Source organism: Callithrix jacchus, chromosome 6 (genome assembly GCF_049354715.1).
Source record: "Callithrix jacchus isolate 240 chromosome 6, calJac240_pri, whole genome shotgun sequence".
Classification (NCBI taxonomy): Eukaryota; Metazoa; Chordata; class Mammalia; order Primates; family Cebidae; genus Callithrix; species Callithrix jacchus.
In genome coordinates, this window is record NC_133507.1 from 137,915,225 (window position 1) to 137,934,263 (window position 19,039).

A 19,039-nucleotide genomic window follows, 5' to 3' on the forward strand; every position below is an offset into this window, starting at 1 on the left:
TGACCGCCGGGACCCCGCCCCCTCTCCGGCCCGGCCCCGCCCGCGCGCCGCTGCAGACCTGCATCCTTCCGGACCAGGACCGCTCCCCGCCGGCTGTCCGCATCCTCCGCCAGCGCCGGTCCCTGGGCAGGTGTGGGTGAGACTCCTCATTCGTTTCTTTAAATTTCGATGCCATTGGGGAAAGGGTGGAAGGGAAATGAAAAAAAAAAGAAAGAAAGAAACAAGCAGGGTGTGCTCTGTTTCGAAAATTCAATCCTCAGTGCTGTAGCTCTCATGATTAATTAAAATTAAATCTCCTATGCAGCTGGAAAAAGAAAAGCTGCAGCTCGGCCCCCTCGCTGCGCCCGCCTGCCGGGGTCGGACGTCGGCGATTCTGGGGCTCCAGGTGCTGTGTGCCGCTGTCTGGGAAGGGTAGAAGAGGCAGGCTTAGCTGAGGGGGAAGAAAGCGGCTTCCAGATCCTTTCATTCTTCGGGAGGAAGCCCAGGACAGAGTGAAGGGGAAAAGGAGATACGATTGCAGTTATCCACAGAACCAAGAAAATAAATGATTTAAAAAATAAACTCGGGCCCACCTCTGTCTCATTTCCCACTCCCCACCCAAGAATCAAGGGGAAAGACCATCTTTACCAGAGTTGAGACCTGATCCATTTTAGCCGGGCTGCATAGCAAGTGAAGAAGAGGATCCTTCATTGAAGGGTTCCTGCTTCCTTCAAGATGCATCTGTAGGTGTGTGTTTGAGATCCTGTCCTGTAGTTCGTTCCTTGTGCAGAAGGGCAAGCCCGCACAGGATGGGGAAATTATCTTATCTGTGTTATGGTGCCCAGTAACAGTGATTTATTATTCAGATCTGCTCCTTATTTTTCATCTTGTTTCCTGCTGTCAGCTCACCAGAGTGAGATTATACCTGGACTGGCCTACTGAGACTTCACCTTAAGAACTTGGCGGAATGTGTCAGTTGCCATGGTCTTAACAATCCAGGCAGGATGTTATTTCTAAGGCTGTTGTCAGAGTGTTGCATTTTCCCCTGCCAGGTATTAAAATAATGTAAAGACAAGTAAATGCCATCATCCTTTTGTTGGGGCTACCACCTATGATTCACAAAGCCAGTTGGAAATGGGTCTGGTTGACAAAGGAATCAGACATCACTTCCTCCACCAGGTCCCACCCACCAGCAAGGCGGCAGTTCTTGTTGGACAGCTACACTTTCCTGTTCCTCCATCCTCTTGCCCTTCTCTGATATCCTTCTCCCTCTATCTTTGTTGCCGACAGACTGAAATCCACACTAATTAAAGAAAGGAATAAATTTCTTCTGGTTACCATTTGCTGGATAGTTCATCCAGGAATCACTTACCTCTACTACTTAAGTCAATTCTGTAGTTAGGACCAAATTTTTTTTTTTTTTTTGAGACGGAGTTTCACGCTTGTTACCCAGGCTGGAGTGCAATGGCGCGATCTCGGCTCACCGCAACCTCCACCTCCTGGGTTCAGGCAATTCTCCTGCCTCAGCTCCTGAGCAGCTGGGATTACAGGCACGCACCACCGTGCCCAGCTAATTTTTTGTATTTTTAGTAGAGACGAGGTTACACCATGTTGACCAGGATGGTCTCGATCTCTTGACCTCGTGATCCACCCGCCTCAGCCTCCCAAAGTGCTGGGATTACAGGCTTGAGCCACCGTGCCCCGCCAGGACCAAATTTTTAAGATTACAACACCATCACCTCCTTTGAAACAAAGCAAATTCAAACAGGAAAGCTCAAAGTATTGTTGCAGAAAAATATAACTCCTTTTGGTTTGATCCCAATGATAAAGTATTTTTTAAGGAAAAGAAATACTGATTCAGTTCTGAGGGGTATGTTGTTCAAGAAAAGTCCAGGCTTTCTTTCTTGTGGGTGAGGACACTTTAAATTCTTTTAAATGATAACTTTATTGAAGATATAACTTAACATGATTTATGCCCTGGTCTGGACCTATAGATTCACAGAGGTATGCCAGGGTGGCTCAGTGGGAATCTGGGTGTGCCGCAGCTTCCGTGTAGCTGCTGAGAGCGGGATTCTGATGTCTTCCAGTGAAACAGGCACTGGGGCTGCAAGCCAGTTATGCCCTCTGAGGATAATAAGGTGCCACCCCTCAGCTGCAAGGAAGTTGCAGGATGAGCAGTATTTTTCATGCAGGAAAGCGATTTTTCATGATCCAGGCAGAAGCTGCGATTAAGACAACTTTGGGGTCTCTTTAAGCTATCTTTTGATTAAAATTAGGAGGCATTATCTCTTTGCCTCTGCCTCTGACTTCAGTCAGGGTTTCAAAGTCAGCTAACCCCAAAAGGCCTGGAGACACAGCAGGAGTTCTGCTCTTTGTTTTCAGATTTTCTGCCTCAGGTTGAGGCATCTCTTCCCAGGGCAACCGCGCCTGGCTGCATTGACCACTCCTTTGGTTGAATCAGATGCCGCTCTTCCCTGTGCTCTGCCTCACTGCCCCCTTTGTCCTGGGGAAAAAGGCATTCCTGTGGCCAAGGTCCTCCCACACCCCCCAAACTGCTCCCCCCAGCTCTGTCATATCCCATTAGCAATGACCGCCTTCATCTTCCCACCCCCTCCCCCACCCCATCTGCCTGGTAACTTTATTTTCTCCCCTCTGCAAAGTAGCTGCTAGCTCAGACTGACAGGGGCTTGTAGGATTCTCAACATTTCGACTCCCAGAATCTCAGTGCTGAAGGAATGTCAGTGAGGCATCTGGTCCTGCCCCCACCTTGAAGCAAAACTACCTAGCAGTTGGACCATAACGAAGCATATCAAGGAGCTGATTAATGTTTTTATTAAACTTCTCCTTAGTCTCAGTCTTTGATGAAAATAAGCCAGTCCTGAGTTGCTGCCATTATATTTATTGAACATCTACTTGTTGGCCTACGTCTATGGTACCACATCATAGAGCTTAGAGTCTACTAGAAGAGATATGCAATAAATAAGTAAAAGAAAAATAAATACTTAATTACAAATGTTGATAAGTCTTATACAGGAAACAAGCTGTTATGATAAAGAATAAGAAAGGCAAAGCAGGGAGTCAAGTTTTTGTTCGATGTGTCAAGAATGGCTCAGAGGAGGAGACATTTGAACAAGGACTCTAGAAAACAAAGACAGACATAGGAAGGGGCAGGGGTGGAGAAGCAGAGCAGCAAGGTGGACAGTACTTGAAAAGATCCCAAGCATTTGAAAGCATTTGATGCTCTTGAGGAATAAATACACAGCCAGTGTGATTGGAGCACAGTATATCTGCTATGATGGTATAGAAGGGATGGCAGGATGGGGAGGTCCTTAGGCCACATGGCCTTCCACATGTATAACAGTAGGAAGTTACAGGAGGATTTTAAGCAGCAAACAGCCTGATTTTCTTTATGTTTTCAAAAGATGTTTCTGGCCAGGTACAGTGGCTCACACCTGGAATCCTAGCACTTTGGGAGGCTGAGGTGGGCAGATCACCGGAGGTCAGGAGTTCAAGATCAGCCTGGCCAACATGGTGAAATCCCATCTCTACTAAAAATACAAAAATTAGCTGCGTGTGATGGCACGTGCCTGTAATCCCATCTACTCAGGAGACTGAGACAGGAAAATCATTTGAACCCAGGAGGCGGGGGTTGCAGTGAGCCAGGATCACGCCACTGCACTCCAGCCTGGGTGACAGAGCCACACTCTGTATCAAAAAAACTTTAAAAAAATTTTTTTAATAGGATTTTTCTTTTTGAGACAGAGTTTCGCTCTTGTTACCCAGACTGGAGTGCAATGGCGTGATCTCGGCTCACCGCAACCTCCACCCCCTGGATTCAGGCAATTCTCCTGTCTCAGCCTCCTGAGTAGCTGGGATTACAGGCATGCGCCACTGTGCCCAGCTAATTTTTTGTAATTTTTAGTAGAGACGGGGTTTCACCATGTTGACCAGGATGGTCTCGATCTGTTGACCTCGTGATCCACCCGCCTCGGCCTCCCAAAGTGCTGGGATTACAGGCTTGAGCCACCACGCCCGGCCTTTAATAAGATTTTTCTTACTGCTGAGTGGGGAATTGATAGAAAGGCAGCAAGAGTGGAAGCTGGAAGGTAGGATAACTTTTTTTATAACCACAGTTAAGAGTCAATGGCCTCTTAGACCAGAGTGGAAGCAGTGGAGATGGGAAAGTTGGGTGGATTAATTTAAGGATTATCTGTCCAAATAGGCCCACTAGTTTTTTGTTTTTTTGAGATGGAGTTTCGCTCTTGTTGCCCAGGCTGGAGTGCAATGGCACGATCTCGGCTCACCACAACCTCCGCCTCCTGGGTTCAAGCAATTCTCCTGCCTCAGCCTCCTGAGTAGCTGGGACTACAGGCACACGCCACCATGCCCAGCTAATTTTTTGTATTTTTAGTAGAGACGGGGTTTCACCATGTTGACCAGGATGGTCTCAATCTCTTGACCTCGTGATCTACCAGCCTCGGCCTCCCAAAGTGCTGGGATTACAGGCTTGAGCCACCGTGCCCGGCCTGTTTTTTTTTTTAAAAAAAGAATTATCTGGAGAATTTTCTTCAAGGGTGGCTTAAAAACAGTTATTCTAAGCATGAGTTCCAGAGAATGAGCATGTTCTTTAAAACCTATTTTCCCCACTATAGTGACCAACAGTCCAGAGCTAATGATTGACTGAAGTTAATACTCTGCAATATCACATTTGTTAATAATTTTTTTTTTTGAGACAAATTCTCACTCTGCCACCCAGGCTAAAGTGCAGTGGTGAGATTTTGACTGACTGTAACCTCTTCCTCCCAAATTCAAGCAATTCTCCTGCCTCAGCCTCCCAAGTAGCTGGGATTACAGGTGTGTGTCACTATGCCCAGCTAATTTTTGTATTTTTAGTACAGGGGGTTCCACCATTTTGGCCAAGCTGGTCTCAAACTCCTGACCTCAGGTGATCCGCCTGCCTTGGCCTCCCAAAGTGCTGGGATTACAGGCGTGAACCGCCTTGACCAGCCTGTTAATAATCACACCTATAATCCCAACACTTTGGGAGGCCAAGGCAGGTGGATCATGAGGTCAAGAGATCGAGACCATCCTGGTCAACGAGGTGAAACACCGTCTCCACTAAAAATACAAAAATTAGCTGGGCATGGTGGTGCGTGCCTGTAGTCCCAGCTACTCGGGAGGCTGAGGCAGGAGAATTGCTTGAACCCAGAAGGCGGAGGTTGCACTGAGCCGAGATTGGTCATTGCACTCCAGTCTGGGTAACAACAGCGAAACTCCATCTCAAAATAATTAATAATAATAATAATAATCTTTAGACTGGGAGTGGAAGTGGAAGATGGGCACAGCTTAACTTCCAGAGAAAAAAACAAAGTCCTCCCTCTTCTCTCAAGTCTATGGATTAAAGCCTTGGAGATTGGGTAAAATTTTCTTTTACCCTCTCTCTTGTGAAATCTAAAAGGAAGGAGAGATGTTTAGAACCTGCTTCTCAGATCCAATATTAACAGCATAATAAAGCGTATTAAAATGGGGAAGAGAATTTGCCTTTCTTTCTTAACACTTGTTTGAGCCGGGCGCAGTGGCTCAAGCCTGTAATCCCAGCACTTTGGGAGGCCGAGGTGGGTGGATCACACGGTCAAGAGATCAAGACCATCCTGGTCAACATGGTGAAACCTCATCTCTACTAAAAATACAAAAAATTAGCTGGGCATGGTGGCGCACTCCTGTAATCCCAGCTACTCAGGAGGCTGAGGCAGGAGAATTGCTTGAACCCAGGAGGTGGAGGTTGCAGTGAGCTGACATCGTGCCATTGCACTCCAGCCTGGGTAACAAGAGGGAAACTCTGTCTCAAAAAAAAAAAAAACTTGTTTGTATCGTATTTCTGTCCTATCAAGTCAACAAGTTCATACTGAGTCTGTACTATGTGTCCAGCCCTGGGATTTTCCCATTGGTGGTGAAGATGAGTAAGACAGTTCCTGATCTCTAGAAGTTTGTTATCTACCTGGAAAGATTAATGAAAACTCGATGCCATCTATAATCAATACAATGATATGAAATGCCACATAATTAAGTATTTAGAGTATGGTTCAGGTGACAAGTGCTATTAAATTACAAACAGAAGGAGGCAAAAGAAAGGGAACAGAAATTAGTATTAAGTATCACTCACATATTAGGCATTTTACATTGGGCCATTCATTGAATCTCACCATATTCCTGTAACAATAGGGTTGTGATGGGAGGAGAGGACATGGGGGCTGGGGTAGTCACAGAAGGGGATGTGAGTGAGTCTGTCTTGAACCAGGCTTGAAAGAGATGGAGAAACATGACAAAGATGAAGAAACCAACGTAAGCAGATGTGTTGAGCAACCATGTGGGAAAGGGAAGGGAGAAAATTGCTACTGAATCCTAGGGTGGGGCACAAATACGGAGAGGCTCAAATATCAGACAGGTTGTCAGATATATTTTAGTCAGTAACGGCAAGAAGAAATAAAAATATTGTTTTGTTTTGTTTTGTTTATTAATCACCATTAATATGGTAAAAATGGTAGAGGAATGTCTTCCATTTCAGACTCTTCCAATTTATAGGAAGTAGTATGAGGGCTGTATTCTGGCATATGGTGGTAGTAGAAATACAAATTAACAAAAAGATTTCATAGGAATGACTAGCAGGACTTAGAAACTGATTATTATTAGGTATATGGGAATACATCCTTAATATAGGAAATGAGTTCATCAAAGAGCATTCTAGAAATTTAAGTTATAGATCTTTGGGTAAATGTTGGCAGGGAGTATGGCACAGTGAATAACATGGGTTTTGAAATTAGCAAACCTGGGTGTGAGTTTCAGCCCCACTGAAACTTAATAGCTATGTAAACTAGTAAGTATTCTTGTATGCTTGTATGTAAGCTTGTATGTGTTCTCCTCTCAATCGGAATAACGAAAGTACCTACTTCGTTGGTTTGTTTTGAATATTGAACAATATGATTATTGTAAAGTACTTAGAGCAGCACTTGGCATACAATTAACATCCAATAAGTTTCAGTTGTTACTATTATTAAGTCCAAATGTCCTCTTAAGCAAAATAATACTTGCTTCATAAAATTGTTGTACCTAGGCTGGACACAGTGGCTCACACCTGTAATCCAAGCACTTTGGGAGGCTGAGGCAGACGGATCACTTGAGGTCAGAAGTTCAAGACTAGCCTGGCCAACATGGTGAAACCTTGTCTCTACTAAAAATACAAAAATTAGTCAGGCGGGTGGCGCATACCTGTAGTCCCAGCTACTCAGCAGGCTGAGGCATGAAAATCATTTGAACCTGAGAGGTGGAGGTTGCAGTGAGCTGAGATTCTGCAACTGCACTCCAGCCTGGGTGACCAAGACAGACTCTGTCGCAAAAAAAAAAAAAAAAAAAAAAAAAAAAAAAAATTGTTGTACCTAGAATAACTGTGCAATGTCCAGCACATACTATTGCCTAATAAATATTTACTGAAGCTGGGCACAGTGGCACATGACTGTAGACCCAGCTATTCGGAGGCTGAGGTGGGAGGATTGCTTGAGCCTAGGAGTTCAAGTCAAGCCTGGGCAACATAGAAAGACCCCGTCTCTAAAAATAAATGAATAGATAAATATTTTTTGAATGTGTAATTGAGACAATATATATAATTTCATTATATGTATTATCTATGTAATCAAGTAACACACAACCTACCAAATTACACAATCAGTAAACTCCATAAATGTTGTGGAGTTTCATTCTTCATCCCTTTTTCCTTTCCTTTCCCCCTAATCCTGTCCTCTTGGTAACACTGAGAGGTTGTCTGCTGTAAATAAAGATGAATTTGGTTTGAACATGCTTTGCTAAAATGATGAGAATTCAATTAGAAAATATCCACCAGACTACTGGAGATACAATCTTGAGATCTAGATTTGGGTGTTCTTGGTATTGAAGTGGTCCTACAGCTGTGGGCAGGAAGGCTGTATGTTTCACAAGAGGAAAAGAATGTGCTGTTGAGAATGGAGGACAATGAAATAAGAATTGGGCCTAGAAAACACTGGCAATTATGGGCTGGAGAAGGCAGATAAGGGAGCAAAAGAGACAGAAGGAAGGTTTGAGCAGTAACAGAGAATGAGAGTAGAAAGTTAAAGGAGGTGAGGGAAGGTTCAAGAAAGATTTGGAAATTAGTGGAATCAACAGCTCTGGTGTGACAAGGAGAATAAGAATGGTGAACTGATCACTAATCACATCAGGCACTTTCAAGACTGTTTCTCACCAAAATGAGTGGATCTGTCATCAAATGAAGGAGAAATTGGGTTTTAGACAGCAAACAACAAAACTCAAAAACCAAAAACCATCAGCTGTTCACTGCAGCTACTGACACTTGACTTCTTCTATTTTTTAATTTGGCTTAATTATCTTTATTTTATTTTATTTTATTTTATTTTAATTAATTAATTAATTTAATTTTTCGAGACGGAGTTTTGCTCTGTCACCAGGCAATGGCATGATCTCAGCTCACTGCAACCTCCGCCCCCCTGGTTCAAGCAATTCTTCTGCCTCAGCCTCCCAAGTACCTGGGATTACAGGCACGCACCACCACATCCAGCTAATTTTTGTATTTTTAGTAGAGACAGGGTTTCACCATGTTGGCCAGGATGGTCTCAATCTCCCGACCTCATGATCCTCCTGCCTCAGTCTCCCAAAGTGCTCAATTACAGGCATGAGCCACTGTGCCTGGCCCTTTATTTTATTTTTGGGACAGAACAATTTCAGCTCACTGCAACCTCTGCCTCCCAGGTTCAAGCTGTTTTCCTGCCCCAGCCTCCCAAGTAGCTGGGATTACAGGAACCCATCGCCACACCCAGCTAATTTTTTTTTGTTTTGTGTTGTTTTTAGTAGAGATGGGGTTTCACCATGTTAGCCAGGCTGGTCTCGAACGCCTGACGTCAGGTGATCCACCTGCCTTGGCCTCTCAAAGTGCTGGGATTACAGCCTTGAGCCACAATTTCCAGCCTACCTATGGTTCTTTTTTTTTTTTTTTTTTTTTTTTTGAGACGAAGTTTCACTGTTGTTACCCAGAGTGGAGTGCAATGGCACGATCTCGGCTCACCACAACCTCTGCCTCCTGGGTTCAAGCAATTCTCCTGCCTCAGCCTCCCAAGGAGCTGGGACTACAGGCACGAACCACCATGCCCAGCTAATTTTTGTATTTTTAGTAGAGACGGGGTTTCACCTCGTTGACCAGGATGGTCTGATCTCTTGACCTCGTGATCCACCCGCCTCGGCCTCCAAAAGTGCTGGGATTAAAGGCGTGAGCCACCGCGCCCGGCCTAACCTATGGTTCTTAACTCTCATCTGCTGGTAAGGCTTCCTCACCCAACTTCCTTATACTCTAAACGCTCCAACTAGAGGCTGATTTATACATGAAAACTGGTAACACAAGCAGACTATATTAACTACTTAATGTATGTAAAATAAATAGTAATTGTTGACTTTCATATGAATAAGGAAAATGCAAATTATGACAACAATGAGATATAGTATTCCTATTCCTTCACACGGGTTTTACCTAATACTATATGTTTGTATAAATGACAAAACTATTACTGTAGCAAAAGTTTATTCACTATTCTTATAAGAGATTTCTATTGCACTCCCAAAATAAAGTGTTATAGGCCGGGCGCGGTGGCTCAAGCCTGTAATCCCAGCACTTTGGGAGGCCAAGGTGGGTGGATCACAAGGTCAAGAGATCGAGACCATCCTGGTCAACATGGTGAAACCCCATGTCTACTAAAAATACAGAAAATAAGCTGGGCATGGTGGCGCGTGACTGTAATCCCAGCGACTCAGGAGGCTGAGGCAGGAGAATTGCTTGAACCCAGGAGGCAGAGGTTGCGGTGAGCCGAGATCGCGCCATTGCACTTCAGCCTGGGTAACGAGCAAAACTCCGCCTCAAAAAAAAAAAAAAAAAAAGTGTTGTAAGAAGTAAAGGGAGAGGAAGGCTTCTGCCAAGTTTAGGATCTTTTCCCACGTTCCTGTCCATTTCACCTCATTTGCTTTGCTTTTCTATCTTTCAGGTGGAATGCATCCTTGGGACATCTTTGCATAGCCCCATTTAGGAAGAAGCTCTGTGATATGTGAACTGTGAGTTTGCTCAAACAAGTCCAACTCTTTATAAGGCATAGAGGTAGATGTCAGGGCTGGGATGGAAGAGCCAGCAGCAATAGAAGGCCAGGGCCAGCTCCCAAGCCCCCACCAGGGTCCTCTCAGGAAGGCTGTGGCTGCTGCCCTGGCCCTGGATGGGGAATCTACAATGGGGCACAGGAAGAAGAAGAGGAAAGAGTCTCGCCCAGAATCAATCATCATCTACCGCTCAGACAATGAGAAAACAGATGACGAACTCGGGGAATCAGAAGGTGGAGATCGGCCTAAAGAGGAGGAGGGAGACGATTTCCTAGACTATCCGGTGGATGATGGTGAGTCTCTCTAGGGCCACTTGTTTAAAGCTGTGGGAAGGAAACCAAAAGAGGATCTTCCAGAACAGACAGGCATATGCTTACTGACCTATTTCTTCTTGGTAATACATTTCTTCTTGCAATATCATGGCCATTTATTTATTTATTTGAGACAGAGTCTCGCTCTGTTACCCAGGCTGGAGTGCAGTGGCGTGATCTCAGCTCACTGCAACTTCCACCTCCTGGGTTCAAGTGATTCTCCTGCCTCAGCCTCCCGAGTAGCTAAGACTACAGGCGTGCCACCACACCCAGCTAATTTTTGTATTTGGCCAGGCTGGTCCTGAACTCTTGACCTCAAGTAATCAGCTTCCCAAAGTGCTGGGATTATAGGCCTGAGCCACTGTGCCTGGTGCAATATTACAGTCTTCATTCAACAAATGATTAGTATTTACTGAGCACCTATTATATTCTTTTCTAGATGATACAGAAATCTCCACCCTTTCAAAATTTCTAATGTAATGGAAGAGGCTGATTTAGACACAAAAATTGGTAACACAAGCACACTATGCTAACTACTTAATGTATGTAAAATAAACAATAATTGTTGACTTTCATATGAATAAAAAATGGAACTTATGACAACAATGAGATACAGTATTCCTTCACATGCAGGCTTGCCAAAACTTGGGTAAAATATGATCACATCAATATGAGCAAATGGCTATACTTCATACACTTTAGTGGAAGTGGAAGCTGCTTCAACCACTTGTGGAAGAAATTTGTCAACAATTTATTAAATATTTAGTAAAATTCACAGTTTCAAACAAGCGTACTCCATGATCCAGAAATGTTCAGTATCTACCCCATGAAACTTATGCCCATGGTTATCCTGGTATAAGGAGGCATGTGTAAGAATACTTGTTGCAAAACAAGTATTGTGTGTTTGTATTAAGAAACTATGGGCCGGGCGCGGTGGCTCAAGCCTGTAATCCCAGCACTTTGGGAGGCGGAGGCGGGTGGATCACTAGGTCAAGAGATTGAGACCATCCTGGTCAACATGGTGAAACCCGTCTCTACTAAAAATACAAACAATTAGCTGGGCATGGTGGCGCGTGCCTGTAATTCCAGCTACTCAGGAGGCTGAGGCAGGAGAATTGCCTGAACCCAGGAGGCGGAGGTTGCGGTGAGCCGAGATCGCGCCATTGCACTCCAGCCTGGGTAACAAGAGCGAAACTCTGTCTCAAAAAAAATAAAAAAAAGAAACTATGATGTGTTTGTTAAGAAATATGCTTGTATTAAGAAACTATGATGTGTTTGTATTAAGAATTATTTTGTGTTTGTATTAAGAAATAGGCTTGTATTAAGGAACTATGATGTGTTTGTATTAAGAATTATTTTGCAGGCTGGACACAGTGGCTCACACCCATAATCCCAGCACTTTGGGAGGCCCAGGCAGGCAGATCACTTGGGGTCAGGAGTTTGACACCAATGACAGGAGTTTGAAACTGGCCAACATGGTGAAACGCCATCTCTACTAAAAATACAAAAATTAGCCAGGTGTGGTGGGGTGTGCCTGAGGTCCCAGCTACTTGAAAGGTCAAGGCAGGAGAATCACTTCAACCTGGGAGGTGGAGGTTGCAGCAAGTTGAAATCCCGTCACTGCACTCCAGCCTGGGTGACAGAGCAAGACTCCATCTCAAAAAAATAATTATTGTTGTGATTATGGTGGTGCAGCTGTAGAGAGATGAGGCAGATCTATTTGTGTAGATGGATAGATCTGTAAGACATTCGCTCACAGTGAACAAGATAAGCAGTTTCCCTGCTCTCCTGCAGTTGACCTGCAGGGAAAGACAGACAGTGAACAAGTCAACAAATAAGAGATACTTTTAGGTAGTGGTACGAGTTCCAGAGATGACAAAACCACACTGATTGGAAGATGAGTACTGGTGGAGGCTGGAAAGTGGAGGAGGAGAGATTGCGTGTTGTGAGAGGGTTCTCTGAGGAGGTGACATTTGAACTGATCCAAGTGATGTGAGGGAGCCACCCTGAAAAATTCTAGGGCAGAGCTTTTAGAGCAGATGATACATTTCTTCTTGCAATATTATTGTCTTTTATTTATTTAGAGACAGTCTTTCTCTGTCACCCAGAACAAGGGCAAATCCCCTGAGGTGAGAGCAGCTTTGGCTGGTTTATAGAAAGGCATTATTTCAGTGCAGGGAGTGTAGAGAATAAGAGAGAGGATGGTGAGAAGAAGACAGGAAGGTAGGCAGGGCCTGGATTGTGGTGGCCTTTGCAGGTCTCAGTAAAGAGTTTGGGATTTGTTCTAAGTGAAAGAGGAAGTCGATGGAGGACTTTTAAGCAGAGAGACATCATCTCATTTATGTTTGTAAATGATCACTCTGGCTTCTCTATAAAGAATGGATTACAAGGGTTAAGACTGTATGCTGATGGGAAATTATTGTGTCCCTGCAGCCACAGTAGCACTAATGGAGAAGTTCAAGTGAAGCAGGAGATAGCTGGAGAAGGGAAGCTGAATTCAGGATGCAATCTGAACTTGCTGATTGATCAGAGGCAGGAAGTGAGGGAAAGAGAGGAATCAATAATGACTTCTGGGTGATTGACAGGAGCGATGGGGAGGATAGTTGGTGGTGTTGTTTACTGAGATGAAGACTGAAAAGATGGGGTCTCGGGACTGCACATTCCTTTTTCTGGGTAAGCAGAGTCCCTGCCATTATCCAGGGCTCTGATCTTTAGGTGGCTTCATCTTACCTCTCAGTGTCGGGCAAAGAGGCCACAGGGCCCAAGGGCCATGCCTATCTAAAGCCTGTACTTTCCCATCCCCACCCACACTTCTAGGGTGGCCAGAAGATGGCTATTTGGTTCTATGTAGATGTGTTGTGTGTTTGTGTGTGTGTATGTGTGGTATGTGGTATGCAGTGTCGGTGTGGTGTATGTGGGAGTGTGTGGGCTGTTTTTGTGGGTTGTACAATAGGTGCACGCAATGTGTGGTGTGTTGTGTGTGGGGGTGAGTGTCGGTGGTGTGGTATGGGGGAGTATATGGTGTATGTATGTGTGTGTGGTATGTGTGTGATGTGTGTATGGGTGTGGTATGTGTGGTGTATGTATGGGTATGTGGTGTGTGTGTAGAATGTGTACATATGTGGGGTGTGCATATGGCATGCGGGTGGGTATGTGTAGTGTGTACATGTGGCATGTGCGGGGGTAGCATTTGTGTGTATGTGTGGTGTATGTATGTGTGGTATGTGTGATATGTATATGTGTGTGTGGCGTGTGTGTGGTATGTGTGGTGCGTGTATGTGTGGTATGTATGGGTGTGGTATGTATATGATACAGGTTTGTATGTGTTGTATGTGGTATATGGGGGGGGTGTGTGTGTTATGCATGGTGTTTGGTGTATGTGGTGTGTGTATGGGATAGTGTAGTGTGTGTTTGTGGAATGTGAGTGGGAGATGGCTTGTGTGTGTGTAGTATGTCAGAGGGTGTATGTGTGTGGCATATATGTCATGCATGTGTGTATTATGTGTGCAGCCTCTGGATGTGAGGGCTGGATCAGGCATGTGCCTGGCCCCCTCTTGGGAAGCACAGAACCAGGCATGAGAAGGGAAAGTGGTGGCTGTCCATCAGCCCAGCACATACACATGCAATCTTGACACAGTAGCTGACACACATGAGCAGTATCTTCACAGCACTTGTTACCTAGAAATAGGATCATCATTTGCATCATGGCTGTAGCGAAGTTCTTCACACGCCCCAATGCCACAGAGATCGTGCCAAGATTGAGGCCCCAAAAAGTGTAGAGATACATGAAAAACAAGCTTAACTTGCCTCACAATTTTATCAGGACCCAGGAACAAGGAATGAGAGTTCATGTGGGGGCAATAACACCAGCAGTTGCCCTCCCTAGAGAGACCTACTCAGTCACCCACTCAGGACTATGCCAATGCTGTAAAAAAGGCTACTCTTGTCCTCATCCCCAGCCTCAGGGGTGTGACACGGAGATGCAATGCCCACTCTTCCGATCTTGACTCTCACCTTCTTTGTACCCTGCAGATATGTGGAATCTGCCTCTGGACAGCCGTTATGTCACCTTAACTGGGACCATCACACGAGGGAAGAAAAAGGGTCAGATGGTAGACATCCATGTCACATTGACAGAGAAGGAGCTGCAGGAACTGACCAAGCCTAAAGAGTCATCAAGGGAAATGACACCTGAAGGAAGAATGGCCTGCCAGATGGGAGCCGACCGTGGGCCCCATGTGGTCCTATGGACGCTGGTCTGCCTGCCTGTGGTCTTCGTCCTCTCTTTCGTTGTCTCTTTCTACTACGGCACTATCACCTGGTACAACATCTTCCTCGTGTATAATGAGGAGAGGACCTTCTGGCACAAGATCTCGTATTGCCCCTGCCTCATTCTCTTCTATCCGGTGCTCATCATGGCCATGGCTTCTTCCCTGGGCCTCTATGCCGCTGTGGTCCAGCTCTCCTGGTCCTGGGGAGCATGGTGGCAAGCTGCCCGGGACATGGAGAAAGGCTTCTGTGGCTGGCTCTGCAGCAAGCTGGGTCTGGAGGACTGTTCTCCCTACAGCATTGTGGAGCTACTTGAATCCGACAATATCTCAAGCACTCTCTCCAACAAGGATCCCGTCCAAGAAGTAGAAACGTCCACGGTCTAAACTCCCAACTTACTTTCTTCTCTGGTTCCAGTAGCCTATACATAATCTTATAATTCCAGCACATTCTTTCTTTAAATTACCCCCTACTCCCCCTCAGTTCTTCTGGGAAACTGTAGTTCATACTGATCAGTTTTACCATCTTGAGGGTTCCAGGAGGGCAGGGAACGGAAGAGCAATTGCACCAAAGCAGTTCATCCAATGGACAAACTCTTCTGATTCCCTGCCCTAAAATCACCATGTATCTAGGACAAAGAACTCTGCTGTATGTCATTTTTGGGAGCCTGAAGATGTTACTGGTGCCTGGAACTGAGGGGAGTATGTGACTAAATGTGTCAGGGAGAATAAGGAGCCTCAGGGGTGACCGCATCCACTGAGATAATAGGGATGGAGTGAGACATTTAGGAAGCTGGGCTATCACAGTGTAGCAGAAGGTAAAGATCTGTGTGTATCATTTAGATTTAGCTGCATAGAATTAAAAACCTAAAATATCAGTGGTTTAAACAAGATAGAAGTGTATTCCTGGCCAGGCGCGGTGGCTCACGCCTATAATCCCAGCACCTTGGGAGGCCAAGGCAGGACCTCTTGATCACAAGGTCCTAACCAATATGGTGAAACCCCAGTTCCACTAAAGGTACAAAAATTAGCTGGGCGTGGTGTCACGTGCCTATAGTCCCAGCTACTTGGGAGTCTGAGGCAGGAGAATCGCTTAAACCAGGGAGGCGGAGGTTACAGTGAGCCGAGATCGTGCCACTATCGTCTAGCCTGGTGACAGAGAAAACTCTGTATCAAAAAAAAAAAATTAAAATTAAAATAAGTGTATTTCTTGTACAGAAGCATCCCAGAGGCAGACCATCCTAGGACCCTATGAAGTAATTCAGGTCCCAGGCTTCTTTTATTTCTGTACCATCAGTAGGATGTGACCCTTCTCACCCTTATCTGCAACATCCCAGGGCTGATTACATCTTCAGCCGTCACATCATGTTTCTGATAAAATAGAGGAAGAGGCAGAGAAAGCACACACCCTTCCTGTTCAAGAAGACTTCCCAGAAGTCCCACTCAATCCTTCTTTTGTCTCATTGGCAAGACCTCAATCACCTGATCTCACAAGCAAGAGGCTGGAAATGTAGTTGTTTGGCTGGGTAGCTATATTCTCAGCTAAATATTGGGTTGGTACTAATTGGAGAGAAAAATGAAGAATGGTTATTTGTTTTTTGTTTTGTTTTTTTGAGATGGAGTCTCACTCCTGCTGAGGCTGGAGCGCAGTGGCACTACCTCGGCTCACTGCAACCTTTGCCTTCTGGGTTTAGGTGATTCTCTAGCCTCAGCCTCCCGAGGCGTGTACCACCATGCCTGGCTAACTTTTATATTTTTTTAGTAGAGACAGGGTTTCACCATGTTGCCCCGACTGGTCTTGAACTTCTGACCTCAAGTAATCCACCTGTCTCGGCTTCCCAAAATGCTGGGATTACAGGCAAAAATGGTTATTTTGGTAGGCAAGTCAGAATCTTTGCCTCACAATGATCATTTAAATACATTCAGAATTCCAAACTGCTAATATAGTTTTATTTATTTATTTATTTATTTATTCATTCATTCATTTATTTGGGCCTGAATCTTACACAGAGAATTTATATATAGATATTAGCTATATATATTTCATATATGCTATACATAGATATTAGCACCTCACGTATTTGACAGTTAAACTTCCTTAATGTCATGTGATTTTTTTTTTTTTTTGGAAAGGAATAGTGGAAGGAGAGTACAATGTACAATAGTAGCATAACTCTTTGTCCTGGTGGTGGAGGTGGAACAGGGGTGGTGATATTTAACCTAGATTAAAGACCAGGAAGGGAGGGATTGCATCTGCCAAAGTTTCCTCCAACAGGGATCAGTAGCTCTAAGGACAAAGAAGCCCGATTTTGCCTTCTGTTGTTTGGCAGAAGCTCACTCAGAAGTTTACTCCCTCCGACCTTTCTGAATTTAACAACAGACATGATCTTTGCTGTGCTGAGAAACTTGTGTCTTCCTGGCCTGTAGGGAGTGCAAACCAGATTAATCCAGATTAATAGACTCTGAACTTAAAAAAACAATCATTCTAAGGGTGTCCTAATTTTAAAAGATCAACTCCTAACAGGTCAGCAGAATTTGGAGACTTGGGTCCTTATAAGAATAGCTGGTGCTCTTTTCTTGTTCATGTCTAAGAACAAAGCTGTTGAAAAAACTGCAATGAATCAAACCAGAGTAGCTGGCCATGCTCCCCCACAGAGAGCCCGGGGCATGCGCCTAATGTATGGTGCTGAGCTCCACCTTCAGAGGAACTCTTTTTTTTTTTTTTAAATAACTATTATTAGCTTGCAAGAAAAAAAAGTGCCCAACAGTTTTAAAGTTAACCTTGGTGCTCTATGGTGCATTTGCAGAGATATTAACAGTTAAAATGAAGACAAGGAAAATAAAAATAAAGTCTGACTAACATTTGCTCGTTTTGTCTTTAAGGATCTTCAGAATTGCTTTGAATGCTATGGCTTGCAGAAAGAGGGTGAGCATGGTGGCTGTCCTATATATATGTGATGATCTTAATATGAATCCTATGTCTGCGTTCTTTCCACGCTCCACTAATTTGGGGGGATTCTATTTATGCAGACTGTTTTCACAAACCACATTAGAAACTTGCAACCACATTTGTCCCATTTTTCTAGGGTTGGGAAACCAATGGCAAAAGCCTGAAAGTTATGATTAGGACACAGGTGGCGTGGCTGTGGTATGAGGGAAGAGTGTGGGATGATAATGAGCTTCTTCCCGAGAAACACCTAGATAAAGTCGACATGGCCTTCACTCTAGTTGGGCTCATCATCCGGAAGAAATAGGCTTGTAAATTAAAATCATTTCAAAGAGGTTCTATAGAGGTATGTAAAAGCCTAGACTAGAGGAAGGAAAAACAGAACCAAAGCAGTCTCATCTTTGCTCTCAGCAAACACCTAGAGACCATGAGATGAGAAACTGGAGAGATCAATACCATATTTGAACAATTCTTTTGGCTCACAGTTACCTAATCGTCATGGTGATTATCAAGGAGGAGGACTATATTTTCCAGTTGCTTTGCAGGCATAATGTGCTGAGCTGGATAAACCATTATCTGGCCCATAGGGTGACACTGATGTTTCCAAGCCATCTTGTCTATTGACATTAGGTAGCACCCTTCATTTCACTTCATATCCAAGGGGAATAAAACCCATGATTTCCTGTAAAATAAGATTTTAAATCTTAAAAACACCTAATTTCAGATGATGTGAAAGTTCCATTCTGCTGTTTTGGAATGGCCACCCAGAGCTTAATTTGTGCAGTGTTGAAAAAGATTAGCAGACATCAAAGATTTCTCTTCCTCACCTCAATTAATTTAATTACTAACGTAAACCTTTCAATGTTATGTGAGTTTTAAAAAATGATATTTGATGGAAGTGGTGGAATGTGGTACCATCACTTCTCACATCTGTTTGAGTTTTAAAAAATGATATTTGATGGAAGTGGTGGAATGTGGTACCATCACTACTCACATCTGTTTGGGATATGAACTTTTCTTTTTTTTTTTTTGAGATGGAGTTTTGCTCTTGTCACCCAGGCTGGAGTGCAATGGCACAATTTCCACTCACTGTAACCTCCAGCTCCTGGATTCAAGCGATTCTCCAGCCTCAGCCTCCCGAGTAGCTGGGATTACTGGCATGCCACCACCATGCTCAGCTAATTTTTGTATTTTTAGTAGAGACAGGGTTTCACCATTTTGGCCAGGCTGCTCTAGAATTCCTGACCTCAGGTGATCCGCCTGCCTCAGCCTTCCAAAGTGCTGGGATTACAGGCATGAGCCACCGTACTCAGCAGGGATATAAACTTTTATTTCATATCTGTCCCCTGTTAATA

The 19,039-nt window shown here is 44.4% G+C and overlaps 1 protein-coding gene across 2 annotated transcripts; it reads left to right on the forward strand.

Moving 5' to 3' along the window:
* Positions 1-27: 27 nt before the first annotated feature.
* TMEM169 (transmembrane protein 169) lies at positions 28-17,599 on the forward strand. Of its 2 annotated transcripts, none has more exons than XM_002749762.5 (3): positions 28-136; positions 10,053-10,451; positions 14,502-17,599. In XM_002749762.5, exons 2-3 carry the CDS (start codon positions 10,181-10,183, stop codon positions 15,122-15,124), a joined length of 894 nt encoding a protein of 297 aa, XP_002749808.1. In that variant the 5' UTR covers positions 28-136; positions 10,053-10,180; the 3' UTR covers positions 15,125-17,599. The 2 variants fall into 2 exon arrangements, with proteins under 2 accessions (XP_002749808.1, XP_078184567.1); XM_078328441.1 differs by having other exon boundaries at positions 28-132.
* The last annotated feature ends 1,440 nt before the right edge of the window (positions 17,600-19,039 follow it).

Coding starts and splice junctions, on each gene's coding strand:
- TMEM169 (XM_002749762.5), top strand. CDS start 10,181: ATGGAAGAGCCAGCAGCAATAGAAGGCCAGGGCCAGCTCCCAAGCCCC. Junction 10,452..14,501: donor AGACTATCCGGTGGATGATG/GTGAGTCTCTCT, acceptor TGTACCCTGCAG/ATATGTGGAATCTGCCTCTG.